Source organism: Ursus americanus, chromosome 2, assembly GCF_024610735.1.
Source record: "Ursus americanus isolate L20-20 chromosome 2, mUrsAme1.1.p, whole genome shotgun sequence".
Lineage (NCBI taxonomy): Eukaryota > Metazoa > Chordata > Mammalia > Carnivora > Ursidae > Ursus > Ursus americanus.
The window spans coordinates 45,946,477-45,969,263 of record NC_142128.1 but is presented as its reverse complement, the minus strand read 5'-3'; the positions used below and the strand labels follow the sequence as shown (position 1 = coordinate 45,969,263).

Sequence of the window (22,787 nt, the reverse complement as noted above, 5' to 3'; positions counted from 1 at the left end):
GACCATTTCTCAGTAGTGCAAGCTCCCTTGAATGCCATTGTTTTATTTAAGTCATGGTTTAAGATCTTCAGCATGACAGTGGTGCTCTCTACTGATCCAGACTCATCTTCTCCTTCCCCTACGTTAGAGAAAGAGTGGGAGGGAGAGGGAATGTGGGAGGAAGACAAAGCAGGAGGGACCGCGAGGACGGGGCATTGAGGGATAGGGAGCGAGGAAGCCTGGGTTTGTTTTCCAAGGGATAGATCCCAAGTGTGCTCTGAGCCAAAGGCGAGCGGGAAGGCAGCAAGCAGCCTTGCAGGTGTGCACGGGGGTGGTGACAGCAGCAGAGACCGTGGGGGTGGTGAGTCAAGGTGAGGGCAAGGTTGGGGGGGTGGGGGGTGGGAGGGAGGCGGGGTGGGCTGCAGTCTACACGTTGCTCAGGCGGTGTTCGGTTCCTGTGCAGCTGTGTGGTCCATGCGGTCTGTCTCCCACCCTCCCCGAGGCCAGCTCAGGCTTATATTCGCATTCCTCCCAAGAAAAAACAGAAGTAGAGGTTAAATGACCCCACTGGGTTTTTGGTTTTTTTTTAATCATCATGAAACATGCTCAAATCACTTCTGCTCTGACTCCACGGTGGGGTAGGTGGGAACTACAGGGGTCACTTGTTGGTGTGGCCTCTAGGGATGGCTAGCTTTGGGGGGTTAGAGGTAGGCAGGGTGACAGAAATCCTTCGTCTAGCAGCAGATGTGTCTCCAGAAAGCTCCCCTCCCTTATTTTTCTTTCCTCCCAAATCTACTCTAGGCCCGTCTCCCTGCCCGCGGCCCTACGAACCTCTTCTGCCTCAGCCCCTGATGCCCTAGACTGGACGATGAAGGCGACTTTCTGTGGCCTCCAACAGTCCCAGGCTCCCTTGCTTGAACTCGTCTACACAGCATGCACTAATGCGGACGGTGCTTGATCTGGGTCTGCCTCGAGGGGAGGGAGGCTCCGGTCCCCACTGTCGCTAAGCTCACGGGAGGGAAGGTGGATGTGGTGGTGCAGAAGGCTGGGAAGAGCAGAACATGTTACCCGAAGTGTGACTGTTGTGACTGGCGGAACAGTGCCTAGGCCCGCGCTCAGGCCCCCGACTCTGAAGGCTCCCCCTCCCCCCACTGTCGGGGGTCCCTCTCTCAACCGCAAAGCCTCTTGCTCTGCAACCTCACAGGCCAGACACAAGTACCGATCAAGGAGGCTTATCCCAAGGAGGAGCAGGTCCGCCCTTAGGCAAGGGGCTGCCAACTGAATTCTTCATCTTGCCCCACGTTCCTTGTGCCTCTACTGTTGTGATGGCTTGAGGGGGACCAGAGAAAATAATATATAAGGGTTGAACCTGCCTCAACAAGAGCCTAGAGGGACAAAAAGACAAAGAGACATGGGAGTCAGAACTGCGGCAAAGGGGAGAGAAGGGAGAGAGTGAAGGGCAAGGCTGGTTGCTCAGGAGCTAGGATCCTTTTTCCTTTTCTGGAATCTCCGGAACTTGCCCTGAATAGCAAGGGCAGCCTTCTCTGTTTCCGGCGCCGTCAGATCAATGTCAATCTCCTCCTCTTCCTCAGCCTTCTTGGCACCGCCGGCTTTCCCTGCGGACAGTTGAGAGATTCACTGACGAGTCCACTGGCCTTGCCCCTGCCCCTTTCTCCAGGCCCCAAATACAGGGGTCAGGGTCCACTTCCTGCTGGGCTCCGGGAGGTTCTCCAATCTTTGCTAGGACCAGGAACACCTGATCACTCTCCTGGAAGCTCGAGGCAGGGAACTGAGGCTGAGAACTACTCTAGCCACTTAGGAGCTTTGCCACTAAGACCAAGACAACAAATGACCACTTATTCCTCAGTCGATCGAGTCCCAGAGCATCCTGACTTGCCCCAGCTTTCCCTCAGTTTCTGATTGAGACAGTGGCTGGGTGATCTCCTGAGCTCCTTCCTATCACAGTGCCTGTTTCCAAGCACTCCAGGGCCAGCTTCCAAAATCAAGGAGTAAATACTGGCAGATTTACTTCTTAGGAAAAAGTAGAAGAAAGCAAGCCTACACATATAGTGGTTCTAACCTAGTGCTTTGCTTCACTTGTCCACATTCCCATCCCAACTACATCTGACTCTAGGAGCTTCTGGACTTACAGCCCCACCTGTCCTCACGTTCCTGTATTCACCCACTCTACACACCGCCTGGCCCCACTCACCCTTTTCCTCTGGGCCAGGTGCCTGGTTGGTTGCTGGGGATGTTTTGGTGTTAAGCTGGAAAAGAAATATCAGAATATTAGATTTTCATAGAAGTATTAAGGTGCCATCCCCTTAGACTCAGCATCAACACTTTCAAGTCCTCCTCTCCTTAGTCTTTTGAAAAAGTGGGTCTTAAGATCAGAGAGAGGGAGAAAAGTCATCAAAATTCATTCGACCAGCATTTATTGGTGCTAGGGACGTTGCAGAGGACAAAACAGACAAAACGCCTGCCCTCATGGAGTTTACATTCTAGTACACGAGACACTAATAAAATACTAGGTTCCGTGGCGATAAGTGTTCACAGAGAAAAGACAGGGAAGCGGGTGGTGAGTGCTTGTGGGAATGGAGAAATACAGTTTTACACACAGTGGTCAGGAGAATTCTGTCTGGAAGTGGCATTTGAGCCAAAAGCTAAAAGAATAAGGGAGGAAGAGTTACCTGAGTCCCAGCAGGAGCTTCCTATGGCCATGGGCAGAAGTGAGACGAGCCTATTGAGGAATAGCAAGAGACCAGTGCAGCTGGAGTGGAGAGAGGAAGGAAGCAGGAGGAAGGGGGATGGAGACCAGATCAGAGGTAACGAGGGTGGGCAGATGATGTAGGGCCTTGGAAGTCTTCTCAAGGAGTTTGACTTTTACAAGTGAGATGAGAAAGCACTGGAGACCATCAGTTTGCAGAAAGGCACAGGAGGCAAGAGGCAGGAAGCAGGAAGCAGGAGGCAGGAAGCAGGAAGCAGAAAACCTGCTAGCAGATTATTGCAGACAGCGAGGCAGGAGATAATGGTTGCCTGGGTCATCAAGCAAGAGGAGGAGGGAAGAGGTCTTTGAAGGAAGGAAGGAGGAAAGAAGGTATGAAACTCTCATCTAAGGAAAGAAGGAAAATGAATGAACTAGGGGAGGGTAATAGCATTGCTGGGAAGCACTGGCGACCCTCCTAAGGCCAAGGCCATGAATTTGAAATTAGATTAGTCAACTGATAGGTGTGCTTTTTTCTAACGTCTCTGTCCAGATGGAGAGTTAAATTTAAAATAATAGTAATTCCCCTTCGTCGGAATTATATCAATAGGGCTGCTTCACCTGGACATTCCTGTCTCAAGCTACATGTCATCTTGAGACGGAGACATGCCTGTGGGCTCCTAGGTACCCTTGGAGTCTGCTTCCTCATTTCACAATTTGAGTTCTTGCTATTTGCCAAAATACAGGAACTGAGGGCTTTTCACGAAGGTTTTGTCATCTCATCCTTAGAATAGTTCTGTGGGGTATACAGCATTCTCCCTCATTTTACTGATGCAAACCTTGGTTGAATGACTGCCAGGTATCAGGGCTCTGCTTTAAGAAGCTGATAGAATGCAGTTTATGTTATGTAGATTATGCCATTTAGACCCGATTTTGATAAATATTTATCAACCACTTACTTGTGTTTGGTTCTAGGCACTAATAGAGTATAGAAAGAAAGACAAGATTCATTTATTCAACCAATAGATCAGTGCCTCATACATGCCAAGTATTATTCCAGACACTAGGAACACAGCAGTAAGCAAAATAAAGGTCCTGAACTCATTAAACAACTATGCCTGTGAGTGACATGTGCCAAGAAGGAAAATAAAACAGCGCCATCTAGGAAGACCTCTGTGATGAGTGACATTGGAGCAGAGGCTTGACTGCCATATAAAAGCAAGCCATGCGAATGTGTGGGAGAAGAACCTTCTAGACAGATGAAACATGAGGTGGAAAGTGCCTGGGGCAGGTTTTGTGCCTGGTTATGTTCAAGGAAGAGTAAGAAAACCAGCACGGCTGGAGCTGAGTAAATAAGGGCGAAAGCAGAAGACATGAAGTTGGGTGGGCGGCCACAATATGAATATCTCTGGACCAGAGCAAAGGCTTGGACTTTTTTCTGAGTTGATGGAGCGGCATTACAAAGGTTGGGGCACAGCGAAACATGGTTTGACCTGTTTTTAAGGAATCACTTTGCTGGGGGCGCCCGCGTGGCTCGGTCGGTGAAGCACCTGCCTTCGGCTGGGTCATGACCACGGGGTCCTGGGATAGAGCCCCACATCGGGCTCCCTGCTCAGTGAGGAGTCTTCTGCTTGTCTCTCTCCCTCTGCCTGTTGCTCCCCCTGCTTGTGCTCTCTCTCTCTCAAATAAATAAATAAAATCTTAAAAAAAAATAAAGGTTTGGGGCGCCTGGGTGGCACAGCGGTTAGGCGTCTGCCTTCGGCTCAGGGCATGATCCCATCGTTATGGGATCGAGCCCCACATCAGGCTCCTCTGCTATGGGCCTGCTTCTTCCTCTCCCACTCCCCCTGCTTGTGTTCCCTCTCTCGCTGGCTGTCTCTATCTCTGTCGAATAAATAAATAAAATCTTTAAAAAAAAAAATAAATAAAGGTTTGAGGAGAAAGGAGAGTGAGTGAGATAATCATGTAAATAAGAGAATGAACGGTGATGTGGTAGATAGGATTACCAGGCAGCACTCAGGGCCCACGTGAGGTCAGCGGACACGGATTTAAAGTGCAACCAAACATTGCATAAAAAACTGGGGATGGGGGCGCCTGGGTGGCTCAGTTGTTGGGCGTCTGCCTTCGGCTCAGGGCGTGATCCCAGAGTCCTGGGATCGAGCCCCACATCGGGCTCATCCGCAGGGAGCCTGCTTCTTCCTCTCCTACTCCCCCTGCTTGTGTTCCCTCTCTCGCTGGCTGTCTCTCTCTGTCAAATAAATAAATAAAATCTTTAAAACAAAAAAAAAACAACTGGGGATGTACTGTATGGTGACTAATATAACAAAATAAAAATGACAAAAATAAATAAAGTGCAACCAGTTAAAAGATTGTCCCTAATTTCCAGGCTGAGTGAAGAGATAAGACAAGTTCCGGAACAACATTTACTGAGAATTGATTACGTGCTCAACATTATCCCATTGAATCCTCTGAAATTTTCGAGGTGTCATCCCTATTTTATAGTTGAGGAAACAGGCTTCGAGATGTCAAAGATCTTGTCCAAGGTCAAGCCACACAGCTAGAATCCAGCGGAACTGGCTTTGGGACCCAGAGCAGCGGGCCCCACATTCGACCACAGGGCTCTACTATTTCCACAGGACAGAATATTGCCACACGGTCGCCCACATATGCCAATGTGCTAACAACGACCGAATCTAGGTGAAAAGCATATGGATGTGCACTGACCTATTATTCTTTCAACTTCAATACATTTTTCTAATAAAAAGTTGGGGGTGGGGAAGAAAATAATAATCTAAAGTAAAACAAATTATTAGGATGTATTTTAAAAACTAGGTTATGAATTGATATGGTTCAATTTTGCAAAAGTTATAGACTGCTTATCTATATATGTCCCTTTTTATTTAAAAATCTGGAAGAACATTTGCAAAAGTGTTCCTGAAACTCTACGGAATTCCTGCTAAACCCCCTTTGACCAAAAGAAAGTTTCCAGGAAAAAGAAAGGCTGTTCCTGAGATTCTTGGGAGACTGGCCGGTCACTGCTGTCTTCCCCTGTGATCTTCCCGTGGTCACACTCACGATTTACTTATTTGTTTATTTGCACACGATCGATTTATTTGCCCAGCAGTCACCTACGCGACATGGGCCGCTCCGGTACACTGTCATCACAAGCAGTTTGTCCACACTGCAAAAGTAGGCCCTGGACAGGTAACAGGCTAACAGTCGATAGTCCAGACAAGAGGGCCATGGGTCAAGAGGCGAATTCTATAGTCCCGTGATCTCTGACTTGAAATCCTACTTTCTCGATGGCCAGCAAATCCCTGACTCTGATCCTTGCTTTAACTGTTATCCCTCTGTCTGATTCTAAGCCTGTTCCCTTAATCCACTGACTCTTTTCTCTCTCCCCAGCCCCTCCCCTTTGGAGGAAAATCTGGACCCAATTCTAAATATCTCCCCTCCAACGGCTGTCTCTTCCTCTACTTTGCTTCTTGGATTGGCTCATTTTGAGCATCCTCCAAGCGGGAATATGTGTCAGGACAGAACCACCCAGGCCACTGCTTCCCTCCGCCCGGCCAGCTGTCCCCCTTCCCGAGTCTCTCCTGAGATTACTGACCCTGGAATGCAGCCATGGCTCCGCGGCTGTCTGCTCCTCCAGGGCTTCCCGGCTCCACTTGGCGTAAATGTATGAGAGGGCACTGGGGAGCCCAGAAAAGGGCACTCTAAGGAGGAGAAAACCGCTATTGCTCACGATGCCCCTTGAAATCTCCCTCGTACCTTCTGCTGAAAAGTTGTATGCTGAGCCTTCTACCTCCGGCCCCTCCTCCCTGCAGGCTCTCTAGCCAGCTCTCAAAATAGCCGCTCGGAACGCTGGATTTCTAGATTTAGTTTTCGGTGATTTGCTGAGGTTGGGGGTGGGGACGGTTAGATCCCAGGTTGTTAGCTCCCACACTCTGTCTAGTACTCGGCCCTTTACCGGTCCCTGGTCTCCGCCCCAGCCCTCTGTTTGTTCTCCAGAAACTCAGCGATTTTCCATGAATCTTGGTCCTCTGGTACATCACCTGTAAGCAGTCAGACTAGCTGTCCTGTGGGTAAACCAAGGAGGCTCGGAGGTCCGCTCCGGGTGAACCAGATACCACCTGGTCCGTACGAGCGCCTCGCCCACCAACTCGCAGCTCCGCAGGATCCATGCTAACCCACGAGGGCTGTGGCCAGGGAGGGTTTCTCAGCCTCCCTCTGCCTCACATCCTAGCCAGGTACGGATTATAAACTCCCAGGCGCTCTTCTGCTTCTTTCAACACTGAGCTCTTCTGACCTGTAGTAACAGCAGTGAAGTGGGTTAGCAAGTCCTTCCTTGTCCTCATGGGGCTCAGCGGGAGGACTCGAAGAAGTCCCGGACTGCAGCACGGCACCTCTCCTGGCCTTGTTAATAACCACATGTGTAATACCTTCTATGTGCTAGTCACGCCTCTACACGCTTTATAAACACTGGCACTCGAGTCGTTGTAACAGCCTGTAAGATGGCTATCGTTACTATTCTCATTTTACAGGTATGGAAACTGAGGTAAGAGAGGTTCATTAACTTGCCTACGGTCATACAGCTAAGAAGTAGCAAAGCCGGAATTTGAATCAAGACAGTCTGACTCCATGGGGCTCCTGGGTGGCTCAGTCGGTTAAGCGTCTGCCTTCAGCTCAAGTCATGATCTCAGGGTCCTGGGATCAAGACCTGTGTCAGGCTCCCCGCTCAGCAGGGAATCTGCTTCTCTCTCTTTCTCTCTGCCCCTCCCCTCGTGCTCTCTCTCTCTCAAATAAATAAATAATTTTTTTTTTTTTTTTTTTTTTTGCATTTGAGACAGAGAGATACAGAGAGAGAGCATGAGCCGGGGGAGAGACAAAAGCAGACTCCCTACTGAGCTGGGAGCCCTACGTGGGGCTTGATCCCAGGACCTGGAGATCACAACCTGAGCCAAAAGCAGATGCCCAACCATCTGAGTCACCCAGGTGCCCCAATAAATAAAATCTTAAAAAAAAAAAAAAAAAAAAAAGACCATCCGACTCCAGAGTCCATGCTTTTGAACACCATGCTATCCTATCTCTCCAAGTCTAGCCAAGGAAGGAAGGTAGGAAGGGAAGTTCTAAGGGTCATGACTTCCAGCCATTCCCACCATCAAGGACGGGTCTCTCAATCCACAGTCCCCAGCACTTTCTTCACATGTGCTCTACTGGGAACATGGAAAACAGTGTCCTGTCCACCTGTTATGGGCAAATCTTACCTGTTCTTACAGAACCCGATCCCAGACCACGCCTCCTGACTCAGAGTCCTACTCTGCTAGCTGAGCTGACCACCCTGATTCTGACTTTTATCTCGACCCACGTTCAGTGGGCCTCCTGACACACACTAGGCTGACCTCTGGGGGACAGCTATACCCTGAGGGTATGTTCTTCACTCCCAGGGCCAGAAGCTAGTCCTTCAGATTCTGAGAATCCCGTGGGTAGGACCATCTCACTGGTTTCCGTTTCAAAGGACTCCCTCCCTCCCATTCAAGTCTGTTATTCCACGTTTCTAGTGAGCTTGGAGTTTGGCTCAGTTCAGCCTCACCGCACACACAGGACTAAGTGTTTCTCACTTCTCGACACACACCAAACACTAATTAGCAACTGTGAGGCCCATCAGCTCTCGCCTTTCCCCAGAGGGCCCTACTTTTTTTCCTCACCTACCTTCCTGTATTCCTTCTTTCCTCACCCCTGGGCCTGACGTACTCCAATGTTCCATTCTGTCATCTTGGCGGTGGCTGCCGGGTCCCCGTGAGTATACTCTTGTTTCCTCTGTAGTTCAAAGTTGTGGACTCTCCCTCCCCATGTGGAAGGAGGAAAAGGAGAGGCAAGGTCTTTTAGCTTAGGGGTCTCCTTTCTTGAGTACAGAGAGGGATCTGAAATGGCCACGGCCTCCTGTTCCCTGTCTGATACCTCCTCCCAGGGCACTCATCAGCATTCAGATGAATTCCTGTCCTTCCACCCGAGCTTTAGATCCCATCCCCCTTTCTCCTTCTCGGGAGTCCTTACAATCAACTCCCCATACTCTCTTATATATAAAACCTCTCCTTCTTTTTAAAAAAAGAAAAGAAGGCTTCCTCAATCTGAATTCTTCTTCCAACTACCATTAGAGGGAAAAGAAACAGGTCTAGGACCATGCCTTGAGGAACCCCAATATTTAAAGGTTAGGGGGATCTTTAAAAAAAATATGAATAGCCATATGCAAAAAAAATCCAAAAAAAACCCCAACAACAACCAAAAAACCTCAATCTAAACCTTGCACTTCATACAAAAATTAACTCTAAATGCATACAAAACCTAAAACTATAAAACTTCTAGAAGAAAATATAGAAAAAAAAATCTTTGCAACCTTGGGGTAGGCAAAGATTTCTTAGATATACCAAAGGTAGAATCCATAAAAGAAAAAAAATTATAAATTAGACTTTGTCAAAATTAAGAGCTGCTTTTGGTTTGTTTTTTCAACTTTTTATTTAAATTCTAGTCAGTTAACACATCGTGTGATATTGGTTTCAGGAGTAGAATTTAGTTTTTCATCACTACATACAACACCCAGTGCTCATCACAAGTGCCCTCCTTAATATCCATCGCCCATTGAGCCCATCCCCCACCCACGTCCCTCCATCAACCCTCAGTTTGTTCTGTATCATTAAGAGTCTCTTATGTTTGCTTCCTTCTCTTTTTCCCCCTTCCCACACGTTCATCTGTTTTGTTTCTTAAATTCCCCATATGAGTGAAATCATATAGCATTTATCTTTCTCCGATTGACTTATTTCGCTTAGCATAATACACTCTAGTTCTATCCATGTCATTGAAAATGGCAAGGATTCATTCTTTTTGATGGCTGAGTAATATTCTATTAGATAGATAGATGATAGATAGATAGATAGATAGATAGATAGATGATAGATGATAGATAGATAGATAGATGATAGATGATAGATAGATAGATGATAGATAGATGATAGATAGATAGATGATAGATAGATAGATAGATAGATAGATAGATAGATGATAGATAGATAGACGATAGATAGATAGATAGATAGATGATAGATAGATAGATAGATAGATAGATAGATAGATAGATAGATATAGATAGATGATAGATAGATGCCACATCTTCTTTATCCATTCATCAGCCGATGGACATTTGGGCCCTCTCCATAGTTTGGCTAGTGTAGATAAAGCTGCTGTAAACATCAGGGTGCACGTACCCCTCCGAATCTGTACTTTTGTATCCTCTGGGTAAATACTAGTAGTGCACTTGCTGCATCATAGGGTAGCTCCATTTTTAACAAGAACTGCTCTCTGAAAGACACTTCTTAGAGAATGAAGAGGCAAGCTACAGATTGGAAGAAAATATTTGCAAATCACATATCTGACAAAGGACTTGTATCCCAGATACATAAAGAGCTTTCAAATCCTGGTGGCGTGAATCCAATTTGTAAAAATGGGCAGGATATTTCACATCTCACCAAAGAAGATACATGGATGACCAACGAGCACAGGAAAAGATATATAACATCATTAGTCATTTGGGAAATTCAAATTAAAACCACATTGAGATGCCATTATATACGTATTAGAATGGTTCTTTTAAATGACGATGCCATGTGCTGGCAAAGACCCGGGATGTCTGGAGCCCTCATACGTTGTTGCTGGGAATGCAAAATGGTGCGGCTACTCTGGCAGTTTAAGCACACCTTTATTGCCAACACCACCAGTCCTGCTCCTAGGTATTTACCAAGTGAAATTAAAACCTCTACACAAACCTGTAAGTGAATGCTTGTAACAGCTTTACTTGTAATCGCTAAAAACTGAAAACAACCCAAATGTCCCTCAACTGAGGAATGGATAAAGTGTGGTCCATGCATACAACGTGATACTACTGAGCGACTGAAAGAAGGAATCAACTACTGATACACACAGCAATACGGATGAACCGCAAATGCATTATGCTAGGGGCACCCGGCTGGCTTAGTCGGCACAGCATGTGACTCCTCATCTCTGGGTCGTGAGTTCACGCCCCACGTCAGGTGTAGAGTTTACTTAAAAAAAAAAAAAAAAGCAGCAGCATGCGGCTAAGTGAAAGAAGCCAGACCCCAAAATCTACATATATATCGTATGATTCCAATTATACGACATTCTTGTAAAGGCAACACTACAGCGAAAGCAGAAAGATCAGTTCAGCGCCTGATAGAGGCTGAGGTCGCAAGAGGGGTGACTACAAAGGGGAAGTGGGGGATTTGGGGATGATGAAACTGCTCTGTATCTTGATTGTGGTGGTGGTTTCCTGACTCCGTGTTTGTCAAGTTCACAGACCTGGGGTGTCTGGGTGGCTGAGTCTGCGTTGCGTACACGTCTGACTCTTGATTTGGGCTCCGGTCATGATTTCGGGGTCGTGAGATTAAGACCCACGGTGGCTCTGTGCTCAGCAGGGAGTCTGCTCGGGATTCTCTCTCTCCCCTGCCCCCTCCACCCCACATGCTCTGTCTCTGTCTCTCTGTCTCTCTTTCAAAAATAATATAAATATTTTTAAATAAATTAATAAATAAATCTTAAAAAAAATTCACAGAACTATACATGGAGGAGGGCACATTTTACTGCGTAGAAGTTATACCTTAATGTTTTAAGTGTTGAAAACGGTTAAGGCGAGGTCAACAGGCTGGCCAAGACTGAGAAGGAGCACTTAGAGAGGCAGGGGGGAAAGGTGTGTGTGGGGGGGTGCTCTCCCGGCTCCCCTCTCTGCATAGCTGGGCTCTCTGAACATTCACTCTCTCCCACTTCCTCAGCTCCCACACTCTCCAACCCACTTCAACCCCTCTTCTCCCCTCCTACTCCACGGAAATGACTCCTCTTTAGATAACCGATACTCTCTGACACCAAGTCAAATGCAAAGGCGCGAGCTCCACTGGCTTGACCTCATGAAGCATTGGATGCCCAGTCATTTCATCTTTCTTCTCACATATTCTTCCCCTGGCTCCTGAGGCATCATGGCTTTTCCTGCTTTTTCTCCTACCTTTCTGGGCGCTTCCACCCAATGTTTAAGTATTAGAGACTCTCCAGGTTTCGAGCTAGCCTCCCTTCTGTTCTCTCTTCCTAGATGATTCGATCTGTACTTATGACTCAGTTATCATTTATACTGGCTCCGTCCAGTAGCACGGGGTTGGCACACTACAGCCCACTGCCGAATCTGGCCTCTAGCCTGTTTTTGTAAATAGAGTTTTGCAGCCACACCCATCGTTTACACCTTATCTTTGGCACTACATCAGCAGAGCTGAATAGTTGCAACAGGGGCCATACGGTCCACAAAGCGAAAAATATTTAATATCTGGCCCATGACAGGAAAAGCCTGCAGTCGAACTTTCTGCAATGATAGAAATGTTTTCTCTCTGTGCTGTCTGATGTACGGCACCCACTAGACACGTGGCTGCGGAATACTTTGTAAGGTGGCAGTGCAACCAGGGAATCCAATTTATAATTTCATCTAATTTTAATTAACAAGTCAATCATTGTTCATCAAATAATTAATAAGGAGAACAGCTGCATGTGGCTAGTGGCCACCGTACTGAACAGCTCCCAATACCACCGAGGACTCATGTGGACGCCTCTGTCCTCTCCTTGGTGTTTTAAAACACCTCCCCTGGATGTTTTACAGAAACCCCAACTCTAGGGGCACCTGGGTGGCTCAGTCGGTTAAGTGACCGACTCTTTTTTTTTTTTTTTTTTTAGATTTTATTTATTTATGTGACAGAGAGACAGCCAGCGAGAGAGGGAACACAAGCAGGGGGAGTGGGAGAGGAAGAAGCAGGCTCCCAGTGGAGGAGCCCGATGTGGGACTCGATCCCGGAACGCCGAGATCACGCCCTGAGCCGAAGGCAGACGCCTAACGACTGCGCTACCCAGGCGCCCCAAGTGACCGACTCTTGATTTCAGCTCAGGTACGATCTCAGGGTCGTGGGATCGAGCCCCGCGTGGAGTCTGCTTGTCCCTCTCTCACTGCCCGCCCCCGCTCCTGCTTGCATGCTCTCTCTCCCTCAAATAAATAAATAAAATCTTAAAAAAAAAAAATCTTGAAAGAAAGAAACCTCAAACTCTATGGGCCTCAAACTGGATTCATAACCCTACTGACCCAACCTAATCTTCTGTAAATATTCTCTATCTCTTCTACTTGCACAAGCCAGAAACCTGGAAAGCGTTCTTGACACCTTCTTCCCGTCACATTGCATATCTGGTTCGGTATTAACTCCTGTTCACTTTATCTCCTAAATATCTCTTACTCCATTCACTTCTCCCCACTGCGACGGCCCTCACACAGTTGTTTCCTACGTGGACCACTGCCATGGCCCAAGTGGTTACCGATGCCCTTAGGATAAATAAAATCCTTAATGTGGTCATAGGGGCCCTGCGTTTGCAGCCTCTAACTACTTCAGTAACCTTGTCTCTGGAACATACCTTGTCCCTTCCCACCTCGGGACCTTGGCACGTGATTCTCTTATCCCTGCTTCCCTTTTATTTAGTTAATTCCTGCTTATCTGTCAGAGCTCCCCTCAAGGGCTCCTTCTCCCAGGAAGCTCTTCTCAGCTCCCCAGACTCGGCTAGGGCCTTCATTATGTTTTAATAGCACCTAGATTTCTTCTTGGTAGCACTAATAATCATTTCGTGGTTAGATACCGAATGTGTCCTCTTCCATTTCTGTGCAAGTTCCTATGCGGGTAGGGGCTGTATCTATCTTCTTCACTGCTGGACCCCCAGGGTCTAGCACAAGGCCTTATACACGATATACACCCGTATCTGTGGAACGAATGAAAGGCGCTCCCACTCTGCTCTCTTTGCTGCCTCCTCTAGGTTTCTGAAATCAAAGTTGTTTCCAGATTGCTGAGGGCCTCGGCATCACTGCTTCCGAGATGGTGAAGAGCACCGGAAGCCAGGTCACTGCTTCTCCTCGAGTCAGCCTATGTGCCTGAAAAGGAGCTGAGGATGAAGGGGAACCTCTCTAGAACCGCATTTCCGATTAGCTGTAGAAGAGCGACTGTGTATTTGCCTTTCCTTCCCCACCCTCCCCACCCACCAGATTGCCATTCCCTTGTAAGCAAAGTCCATAGTTACCATTTATTTGTGTACCACGATGACAACAACCTACGTCTTGCAGAGTAGGTACTCGATATTTATGTGAGTGAAAATTTCTCAAGTCTCAAATTCCTGGAAGGAGCATTATGGCATATGAGGCAGAGCTAGACAGATCCCGTTTCGTGTTCTGGATCTGCACTGTCTCTTTCCAAATCCCGGCTCTGCCATTCCTAGCTGTGTGACATTGGTTAAATCACTCAGCCTTGCTGTGCTCAGATCTCTTGTCTGCAGAAAAGAGGGAATATCTACTTTGAAGGTTGAAAAGAACTGAAAACAATGTCTGTAAAATGCCTAGCATATGAAATAGTGATTATTTTGCAGTAATGTAACTCTGGGTTATATATAAGAATAGGTCACGGGGTGCCTGGGAGCTGCAGTCGGTTGAGCGTCCGACTCCTGGTTTCGGCTCAGGTCGTGATCTCAGGGTCGTGAGACTGGCCCTGCGCCGGGCTCCCTGCTCAGCACAGAGTCTGCTTCAGACTCTCTGTCCATCTCCCTCCAGCCCCCCAAAATAAATAAATCTTAAAAAAAAAAAAAAAAAGACTCGGTCCAGTGCCTGGGGTAATGCACGGTCAAGGTCCTGCACGCAAAGCCTAAAGTTGCCAGAGTCAGTCTCCGCTAAGTAGAGCTGGAGGGGGAAGAGATGCGGGGATTGCTCTAAGGGCCCTTGAGGCTTCTCTGCTGCCCAAGGAGCTTCATCACCCATCTCTTCTCACTGTAAACCAACACTAGAAATCGGTCTTCACCTTCCCTGTGTTTGTCCCCAGAAATGCTGACGAGGGCCTTCAAGCTCTGCTGAAGGGCCCAGCGATACTCTGCCAGCCAGGAGCCACCTGCCGTCCCGCCGCTGCCCAGGTCCTGCCCAGGTCAGGGCCTGGAGCCTCCTGGAGCCCCTCCCCGGCGCACAGGAGGGGTGTCCCCAACCTCCGTAAAGGTTCACGTTTCATTTCAAAGAACCCGAAGACGTGACACACATTTTTTTTTATCATAAAGATGGTTGTGCAAATCTATCCGTTGCCTCAGAGGGATGGTGGGTTGGAATTGTCTTGGCAAAACACCTGAGAACAGTCAAGCAGCGGTAACTGGGGCAGAGGGACCTTCTCCCGTTAGGCCTGACACCCCCTGCCTCCTTCTCAGGTGTGTTTCTTCCTTTCTTTGTCTTTTTCATCTTTAATGGTGTTGCCACAGCAACCAGTGTCATTAGAAGAGGCAAGACAGTGTCACCCCTTCTGCTCCAAGCAGCAAGTTGGAAGTAAGCTTGGGGAAGGTAAAGGACCCAGATGGCCCTGTACCCCTGTTCCCACAGGGCTCCGAAAAGCGGCAGCAGAAGGAACAAAGGAGCACGTCAGCACATGTGGATTTGCATGACCCGGCTTGGATGCTTTGCAAGTGAAAACACATCACGTACACACTCCAGTTCGGCCGCAGTCACTTCGCTCACGTGAACAGGCACAGGTACTCAGAATCCTGTCCTGCAGCCTAGAGCAGGACCCCTCCAAAGGGCCTGAATCCTAAAAGTCCTAATTATGAGCCCCCAAAGGCCCCTTCGTTGCGTGTGTACTGACATAAATCCCAGGCTCCGTGAGCTCCCGCCTTGCTTTAGAGAAAGTGAAGGGGGACGGGAGTGAGTGCATCTGCTTCCAAGTGGGGACAAACAGGGTCCCCAGGGACCCTTCTCCCCCTGCTGACATATCCTCCCCCGATGCTGTATGAAGGTTGCTGCTGCCGGGCTTCCGAGGGGCCGGGAGCCGCGCGGCTGCCTGGGAGAGACCCCAGCCTGCTCTTTGGAGCGCTGCTGGAGCCCTTCCAATTCCTCTAGTGCGGCAACCAGCTGCAGTCCTCCAACAGCCTCCGAAAGGCTTGTTCAAGGTCACCCTCCAGAGAATAACAGAAGGAGAACCAGGAATTCTTCCCTCAGGCTCTATATACACATTCTTCTCAAATAAGGACTACAACCCAAATACCTTATAACTCAGATGCCTCCTGAGACAGGAATAGAACCCGAGCAGCGTCCGAGCTCCCAAGCCCCCTGTCCGCTCAGCCACCCCAGCCCCGTTGCCTGGAATAGCAGTAACCCCCCACCGGAGTCCAGGCAGAATTCCCTGGCCGTGCCAGCTCATGGTATGCAGTGAGTCAACAGCCCCGCCGTTCCCCCCAGCGTGGGCTGCCACGGTTTAATGACTGGTTATTTGTGGTGTTCTGCACACAGCTTGGAGCTGTGCCTTCTACCCCATACTGAGGGCAGGGGGTGGGGGAGAGCGAGTAGTGCCAAAGCCTCATTTATTACTATAATCTTCCATGTGCATCCCACCCATGGCGTTAATGTCCCAAAATAAACGTATTAATCCCCCCACAGCCTGCAAAGCAAACACTCAGCTGGAGGGCTTTGTGTGGGAGGGAGGCAGCACCAAGGACAACAGGGCGGTAAATGGCACCTCTGTTCCCTGGGGCGTGGGGGGGAGCTGGGAAATCCAGGTGGGCAGGCCTTCAGGAGCCAGCCTGGAATGAAGCCATCATCAGACCTCGGGAGGCGAAGGGACAAGGGCCAGGTTCTGAGGCACTAGTTTACAGGCACCTGCAGGGATGCAGATCTCTTGGAAAAAGTGGTTTTGGATCCGCTTCTCACGTGGCTTACTCTCGCAGGTAAAATAATTCTGGGGCAAGTCAAGGCATTTTGAGCAGCCGGTTGGGGGTACGGACGTAGAAAACCACTCACTTAGGACCCCAGGATCCCAGTAGGCTCCCATCACTTACTTGGCAGGTCTAATACATTCTTCTGTTCCCCCTTCTTAGCATCTTCCTCCCGAAGCCTTTGTACGCTTCCTGGAAGTCAAGGAGCCCAATGAAGGGCTCGATGGTCAGCGCCTGTCTGGTTTAGCAGGGACACCAACTTCACTTAGATATCTCGTTTTCCTTCACTGGGTCCTCCAAGTCAAATACTTTAGAGTTAAGGGCATTGCTCTCATTTCTTTCTTTTCAGAGAGAAAACCACGCCTCCTGGTCCTTGATGCTCCGCAATTATGGGGATCAGTGATGGACACCAGGAACTAAGAACTACTAAAGGGGGCCTCTGGGCCTTCCACGTCCCTTTGGCACCCACTTCCAGGATGACCAGACATCATCCTGCATCAGGAAGGACATTACTCGACCTGCCTAGTATTCTACCAGAATGTCTGCTGCGGATAACTATGATCTCATTCTGGTCTCTCTTCTCTCTCTCTACCCTCTGGTTCAGCATTTGTTAAACCACACTGCTCAGGTTTCCTGTAGAAAGTACTTGTGATCGATTCCTTAACAGCTGCCTATAAATTAAAGCATTCTATACTTACCAGGGTAACACATTAAAGGACGCTTATGGAATTCTTTTGCTGTGAGAAGTCTGTGCCCTAGTCTTGGTTCTAGCATTGTGTAAACTTACATAAGGTTTGGGCCTCAGTTTCCTCATCTGTAAGATGAGAAGATGGGATCAGATGAGCTTTAGGGCTTCTTAACAAATCTAAAATTATATCACTAAAATGTCTGGATATATTATTTGACATTCTCTTGGCGAAAGATATACCTCTATTTCTATCTTAAAGAATTTTTGCAAACGGAGTTCATTTTTTTTCCCCATGATAAAACAGACTCATGAAAGACAATTTGGAACTACAGAAAAACAGAAAATGGGGAAAGCCATTCATAGAACCACTACCTTGAAAAGACAATTACTGACCTGATCCTTCTTCCTCCCTCTCCCCCTTCAGCCCCATCTCCATCATGTTCATCAGTTAAGACCCTCCACAGACAGACATGAAAGACACATCTGGTTTGCATGTCTGGACTCCAGCCACATTATTGATGGGTGCCTGCCCCTAGAGAGACCTGACCTTCTGAGAGGTAACAGATCACAGCTGCAGCTTAGGAAAAAGAGTTGTCCACATTCCCGATTAGAAGACAACAGCCATCCACTTGGACCAGTGAGAGGTTCCTGATCAAGCAGCCAGAGCCAACAACCTGGACGGGTGACTAAGAAAGGAACAAGCAAGTTCTAGAACCAAGTTCTGGTTTCCCTTACTTTGGAAGACAAATTATTTCCAGAGGTGGAAGGCATTCCAATATTAAGTAGACCGTAATCATAATAAAATACCAAAGAGAGAGAGAGACACTTGGATTTCCTCCAAGTCCCTACCAGGTTCCCTAAAAACAGGCTCACAGAAGACAACGGAGTGATACCAACCTGACCAAAGTTCCATTATGGGGCACATGGCAGATTCTGACAGATAGGCACAGGAATGACAATGTGATCCCCCAAATGCGATATCGCATTCCTATTACCTAAGAGGACAGCAAGCAGAATAATAAAGGAGGGGGTATCAGTTCTAAGCTCTCTCCTAGTGAGATTTCTCTGTTCCTCGTTCCAGCCCCTGCCAGCCCAAACACAAGACAGACACCATGACCAGTCGTCCATGACCCCCACTGCAACAGAATGACTGCCGGACCAAGGGATTCCTCCAGCTGGGCTCCTCACGGCTGAGAAATGCAACAGGATCACAGGAGGCTTGCAAGTGTGCTTTGAAGCAGCCAGCTCCACCCCATGACAAGGGATTACAGGCAAGAGCCCTCGGGGAGTGAATGCACCTCCGTTCCCATCCCTCGCTGAAACTAGCGAAGAAAAGTTACGAAACTCTCAGAGCCAGACTGTGATTCACAGCCATCACGTCCTGCCTGCAGCTGTGACTATGACAAGCTGGAGATGAGTCCCTGCAGCTTCTCTGCGCACGGCTACACACGCACATCGGCTGCGAGATGCTCTGCTGCAGGACGGAGTGACAGCAAACAGCCGTGAAGGCAAAGTGGAGCTGGAGATCCTCCCCAGCGGCCCCACCAGCACCCCTACTCTTCGGTCATGCCAGGTCTGAAGACTGCTCTCCAGTTGTTGTTCTTCAGCTGAAATGGGAATCTCTTCATGAGATTCCAAATCCAAAGCCTCTCATTTCATGCAGTTTCTCTGAAGCAAGAAAATAGGCAGGTGGGGGAGGTGAAGCTTACGTAAGCTTCAGGGTGCACAGGGCTTTCCTGGGCCAGGCACTTCCGCCCAAGCAAGGAGCCCCTTGGGGAGGCACTGAGAGAAATGAAGCGATCAGGAGTCTCCCTGGAGCTCCAGAGCCCTGGGCAATACTTCCGCTTTTTATCAGAGCTCTTTCAAGAGGAAGAAAACAGGCTGGGTCTTGGCCTCCAGGGAAGCAGAACCCCTTTGGGGAGCTGGTTCAGAAAGAGCTAGTCTCTGTATACACCCAGGTGGATGCTTCTGGATTTTATAAATACTCATCCCTGAAGCCAGGCTCAGCTCCATATTAGAAGGCAGCTTTGACAGCTAAATTGCTAGTTAGAACCAGCTCACTCTGACAGCCTGGGAGGCTGGGCAGCCCTGCACACACTGACAGCTAGTCCCCATCCAAGGATCCTATTGTCATCATTCTGCTGAGCTCCTGAGTGAGGCTAACCACGTTCAGTAACTAAGTCAAGACTTGACTTTCCCCTCGAACACCAAACTGTTTTCCTTGTCACTGAAACAGCTTTGTCACCCCACCAAATACCACTGTAAATGCCGGCCCCTGTGACATGTCCTACAGAGAGTCTGTGAACTTACCCCAAAAAGCTCAGGCCAACCACACATCTTCATGTCGGCCTGGCCTTCAGATCACAAACTCCCAGGGGATGGCTTGAATTGCAACTTTCAGATTTAGAAACTCTAGAGGGGGCCTTGAACTCTGGCCCTCAGTGAAAAAGAGGGCAAAGAAAACCTCTCTTCTTGTATCAGAGCTGCTCACGTTAGAAGCAAGAGGAAAGAAGATTGAACAATATTTTTTTTTTCCTTTTCTTTCCGAAAGCCTGTCATGGTCACAGTCACAACCAGCTGAGGGACTAGAAACCACTTTAGTTCATCTGCAGCCCCCAGATTGGCTGAATTTTCCGGGATAAACTTAGTGGACATGGCAACCAGGACAACACAGCAGTCGGCACTAATTGGCTCCCTGGACGACAACTTTTAGTGGGAGCCCGCAGAGCTCCTACTAAAGATTAAGAGCTAAACTGAGACCTAAGCTCCAGGGTCCTCTCTCCCCACTACTCTGGTATTCTTGAGAATTCCTGTGCTCATTTTCCATGATATTCCAAAACAGTAAAGAAGAAACAGGGACAGAAAAACAATACCTAATATAGATTGAGTGCCTCCTCTGTGCCAGTGTCCTAAGTACTTTGCATATATTATCTCATTTAATCAGAACAATCCGTATTACCCCAATTTTATAGATTAAACGCTGAAGCAGAGGAAGGTTTAGGAATCGGCCTAAGGCCACAGAGCTAGTAGGTAGTAGGGCTGGGCCCTGGCATCTAGCCAAGAAGTTGGACTTATCACAAGATCCTGGGCACTGGGAACAGGGCTGGATGGAGCAAGCTTGTAATGTTACTGTCCATACTGACTTCACTTGGGAAGGATGATCCTTGTTTCTGGGTCCTATGAATGCATTCAAACAACGGACGAGGTCTTTCCAAGTCTCTGCTTTGACCCCTACCTTTGGGTGGTGTTCTGGGAAAAGAGAAAAATCCCAGTTGATGGACTGGCTCTGGCTCAGATGAACACGGTGGGTGCTGACAGGAAGACTTCGGCTGTAACAAGCACTGCAGAGGGAGGTCTCTCTTGATGGGGACAGCTCTCCAGGAGTGAACATGCCCTCGCTACAGGGGCTTCAGAATATCAGACATGGTCCCTCCAATGGTTAGTTCCTGTCTGGATGAGTGGAGGGTGGGATGCCCCCTTCCTAAAAGGGGAAAAGCGGCCAGCCCAGGGGGCTAGACTGGAGTTCTTGCTGAAGGCTACCTTACCAGTTGCAAGAGCGACAGAGCCCTCGGAGAGGGACGATACAGGAGAGCGTTTCTCTCTGAAGTCCGGGGACTAAAGGGAAGCCCGAGTGACCTCGGAGCGGTAAGACAGATGCAGAGGGTGGTATCCCGAGGAGGAGACTTATCACCTGAGACCGCAGTCCCCCCGCCCCCCCCCCCAAGCTCCCTCCACAGTGCGGGGCTTGAAGCCTCCGTCTTCCAGTCGCTTCCCAGCGCCCGAGCTGGGAGCTTCCCCGGAGAGGCAGTGGGGCGCCCCCGGAGGTCTCCGCGGCTCCGGGCTGCCGCGCTCTCCCTCGTTCCCTGGGACCCGGGCCGCGGCCTCCCCGCCGCAAGCTCGCCCGGAGCGGGGTCCCCGCAGCGCCGCTCACCTCGCTCATCGCGGCGGCCGGACGGGGCGCGCGGGGCGCTGCACGTGCAGGAGAGGCGAGGGGCCCTCGGGGCTCCGCGGGCGACGGCCGCGAGTGGCCGGGCTCCGAGGGGCGCGCCTCGGCTGACGAGCAGAGCTGACTCTAGTGCGGGGAGCCGCGGCTCCAGAGCCCGCACCGCGGCTCTCGGCGACCAGCTTCCCGCCGGGTGTCCCCTTCCGACCCCGTCCTGTCGGAGCCGCTCCGCGCGCCTCCTCCGGGCCCGCTTTTTATAGTCAGCTCCGTACCCGCCTCCAGCCCGACCAATAGGAGCTCCTCCTGCCGCAGAGTGACGGCCCCTCGCATCCAATGGCTGCAGGCCCAGAGGTCTGCCGCATTTCCAAACTAGGGTAAGACAGTCAGAGAGCGGGAAGGAGGGGGAGACCGTCGGGGGATGAGAGCACGGAAAATGAAGGAGCGGGAGCAGAGGAGGGAGAGGAAGGAGGGAAGGAGAGAGAGGGAAGGAAGGAGTGTGCGAGTTTGTGAGGGCGAAGAAAGAAGAGCTGGAAGGAAATCAAGAGGGTATATGAGAAGCAGGAAACCGTGAATGGAAGGGGTAAAGCCAAGAGGTGTTGCAGATTAAGATTTAGTAGTAGGTTGGCAGTTTGATTAAGAGAAGGTAGGAAGAGAGGGAGAGAGAGGAAGGAGGAGAGACAGACAGAAGCAAGTGGACCGTATTCCGTGCCAAAGAACAGGGAAATTGTGAAGTGCCTGTTTGGGAATTATAGATCTTAGGAGTAGAAAGACATTTTACAATTCATCAGCCTTACATCCCACATACTGGGGGGAAAAAAAGATGGTCCCTTAGCATCCACTTGTATAGGAAATGGGCTCCCCCTCAAAGTTAATTTACAACTGTTTTTCATTCAGTCTCACTGTGACAACGTGACTTCCGTGACTTCCGCTGTGCCAGGCACAATGGTGAGACTATTAAAAAAAAGGAGACACGCTTATTATGACTTTGCACCTATTGTTGCCATTCAAGTGGGTTTCTGCATGCGAGTCCTGTCTCCTAAATTCTAGCTTGCATCCTCCTGCAATGCAAGGAGTGACCCACCTGGTGGTCCCTGTTTGAGTGCCAGAGTCCACCAACCCAGCGGGGTGTTGGGGGCGGATGTGAAAGATGAAGTGCACAGTCCAATCTGTAGAGATTATTTTTCAAGAAGATGGAATTTTACTAAATAATTATGTCATATAAGTTTCAAGGAAAAAATATGATTAGAGCAAGATGAGAAGCAGAACACCTAGGGAAAAGTCATGAACTCCCCTGATAACTTCAACTGCTCTTCCTGTTTATCTAAATATCTAGCCTTCATTTCTACTTTGAGGAAATCCTTCAAACTCTCTTGCCTGGGATACTTCTAGGCATTGTAAAACCTCTTAGCCTACATAAAGCTTCAGTGAGCCAAAACCAAACTCCCTCGGCTTCGGCTACGACACCCTTTTGATAATTTCCTTCACGGCCTGTAATAACTGAGTCATTAATAGCTGAGCTACTCTCAGCCAAGAACCACTGAGCTCTTTTCAACAACCAGATTCAGATAAGACCTCAAATACCCTTTCTCTAGCTAGCTCCTCTGTACTTTTACATTTTCTTTCTTTTTCCTTAGTAATTAAAATAATGTTTTTCAAGATTTTAC

General features: G+C 48.9%; 1 protein-coding gene across 1 annotated transcript; it reads right to left on the bottom strand.

Annotated features, from left to right (window-relative positions):
- Positions 1–533: 533 nt before the first annotated feature.
- PCP4L1 (Purkinje cell protein 4 like 1) lies at positions 534–21,341 on the bottom strand. Its single transcript, XM_045784518.2, has 3 exons — positions 21,112–21,341; positions 2,192–2,246; positions 534–1,595 (listed from the first exon to the last, which is right to left on the bottom strand). The coding sequence occupies exons 1-3, from the start codon at positions 21,118–21,120 to the stop codon at positions 1,453–1,455; spliced, it is 207 nt and encodes a 68-aa protein (XP_045640474.1). The 5' UTR covers positions 21,121–21,341; the 3' UTR covers positions 534–1,452.
- Between the last annotated feature and the right edge of the window lie 1,446 nt (positions 21,342–22,787).

Excerpts from the sequence above, each read along its gene's own strand:
- PCP4L1 (XM_045784518.2), bottom strand. Across the intron at positions 1,596-2,191 it reads ACCTGGCCCAGAGGAAAAGG|GGAAAGCCGGCGGTGCCAAG; the intron begins GTGAGTGGGGCC and ends AACTGTCCGCAG.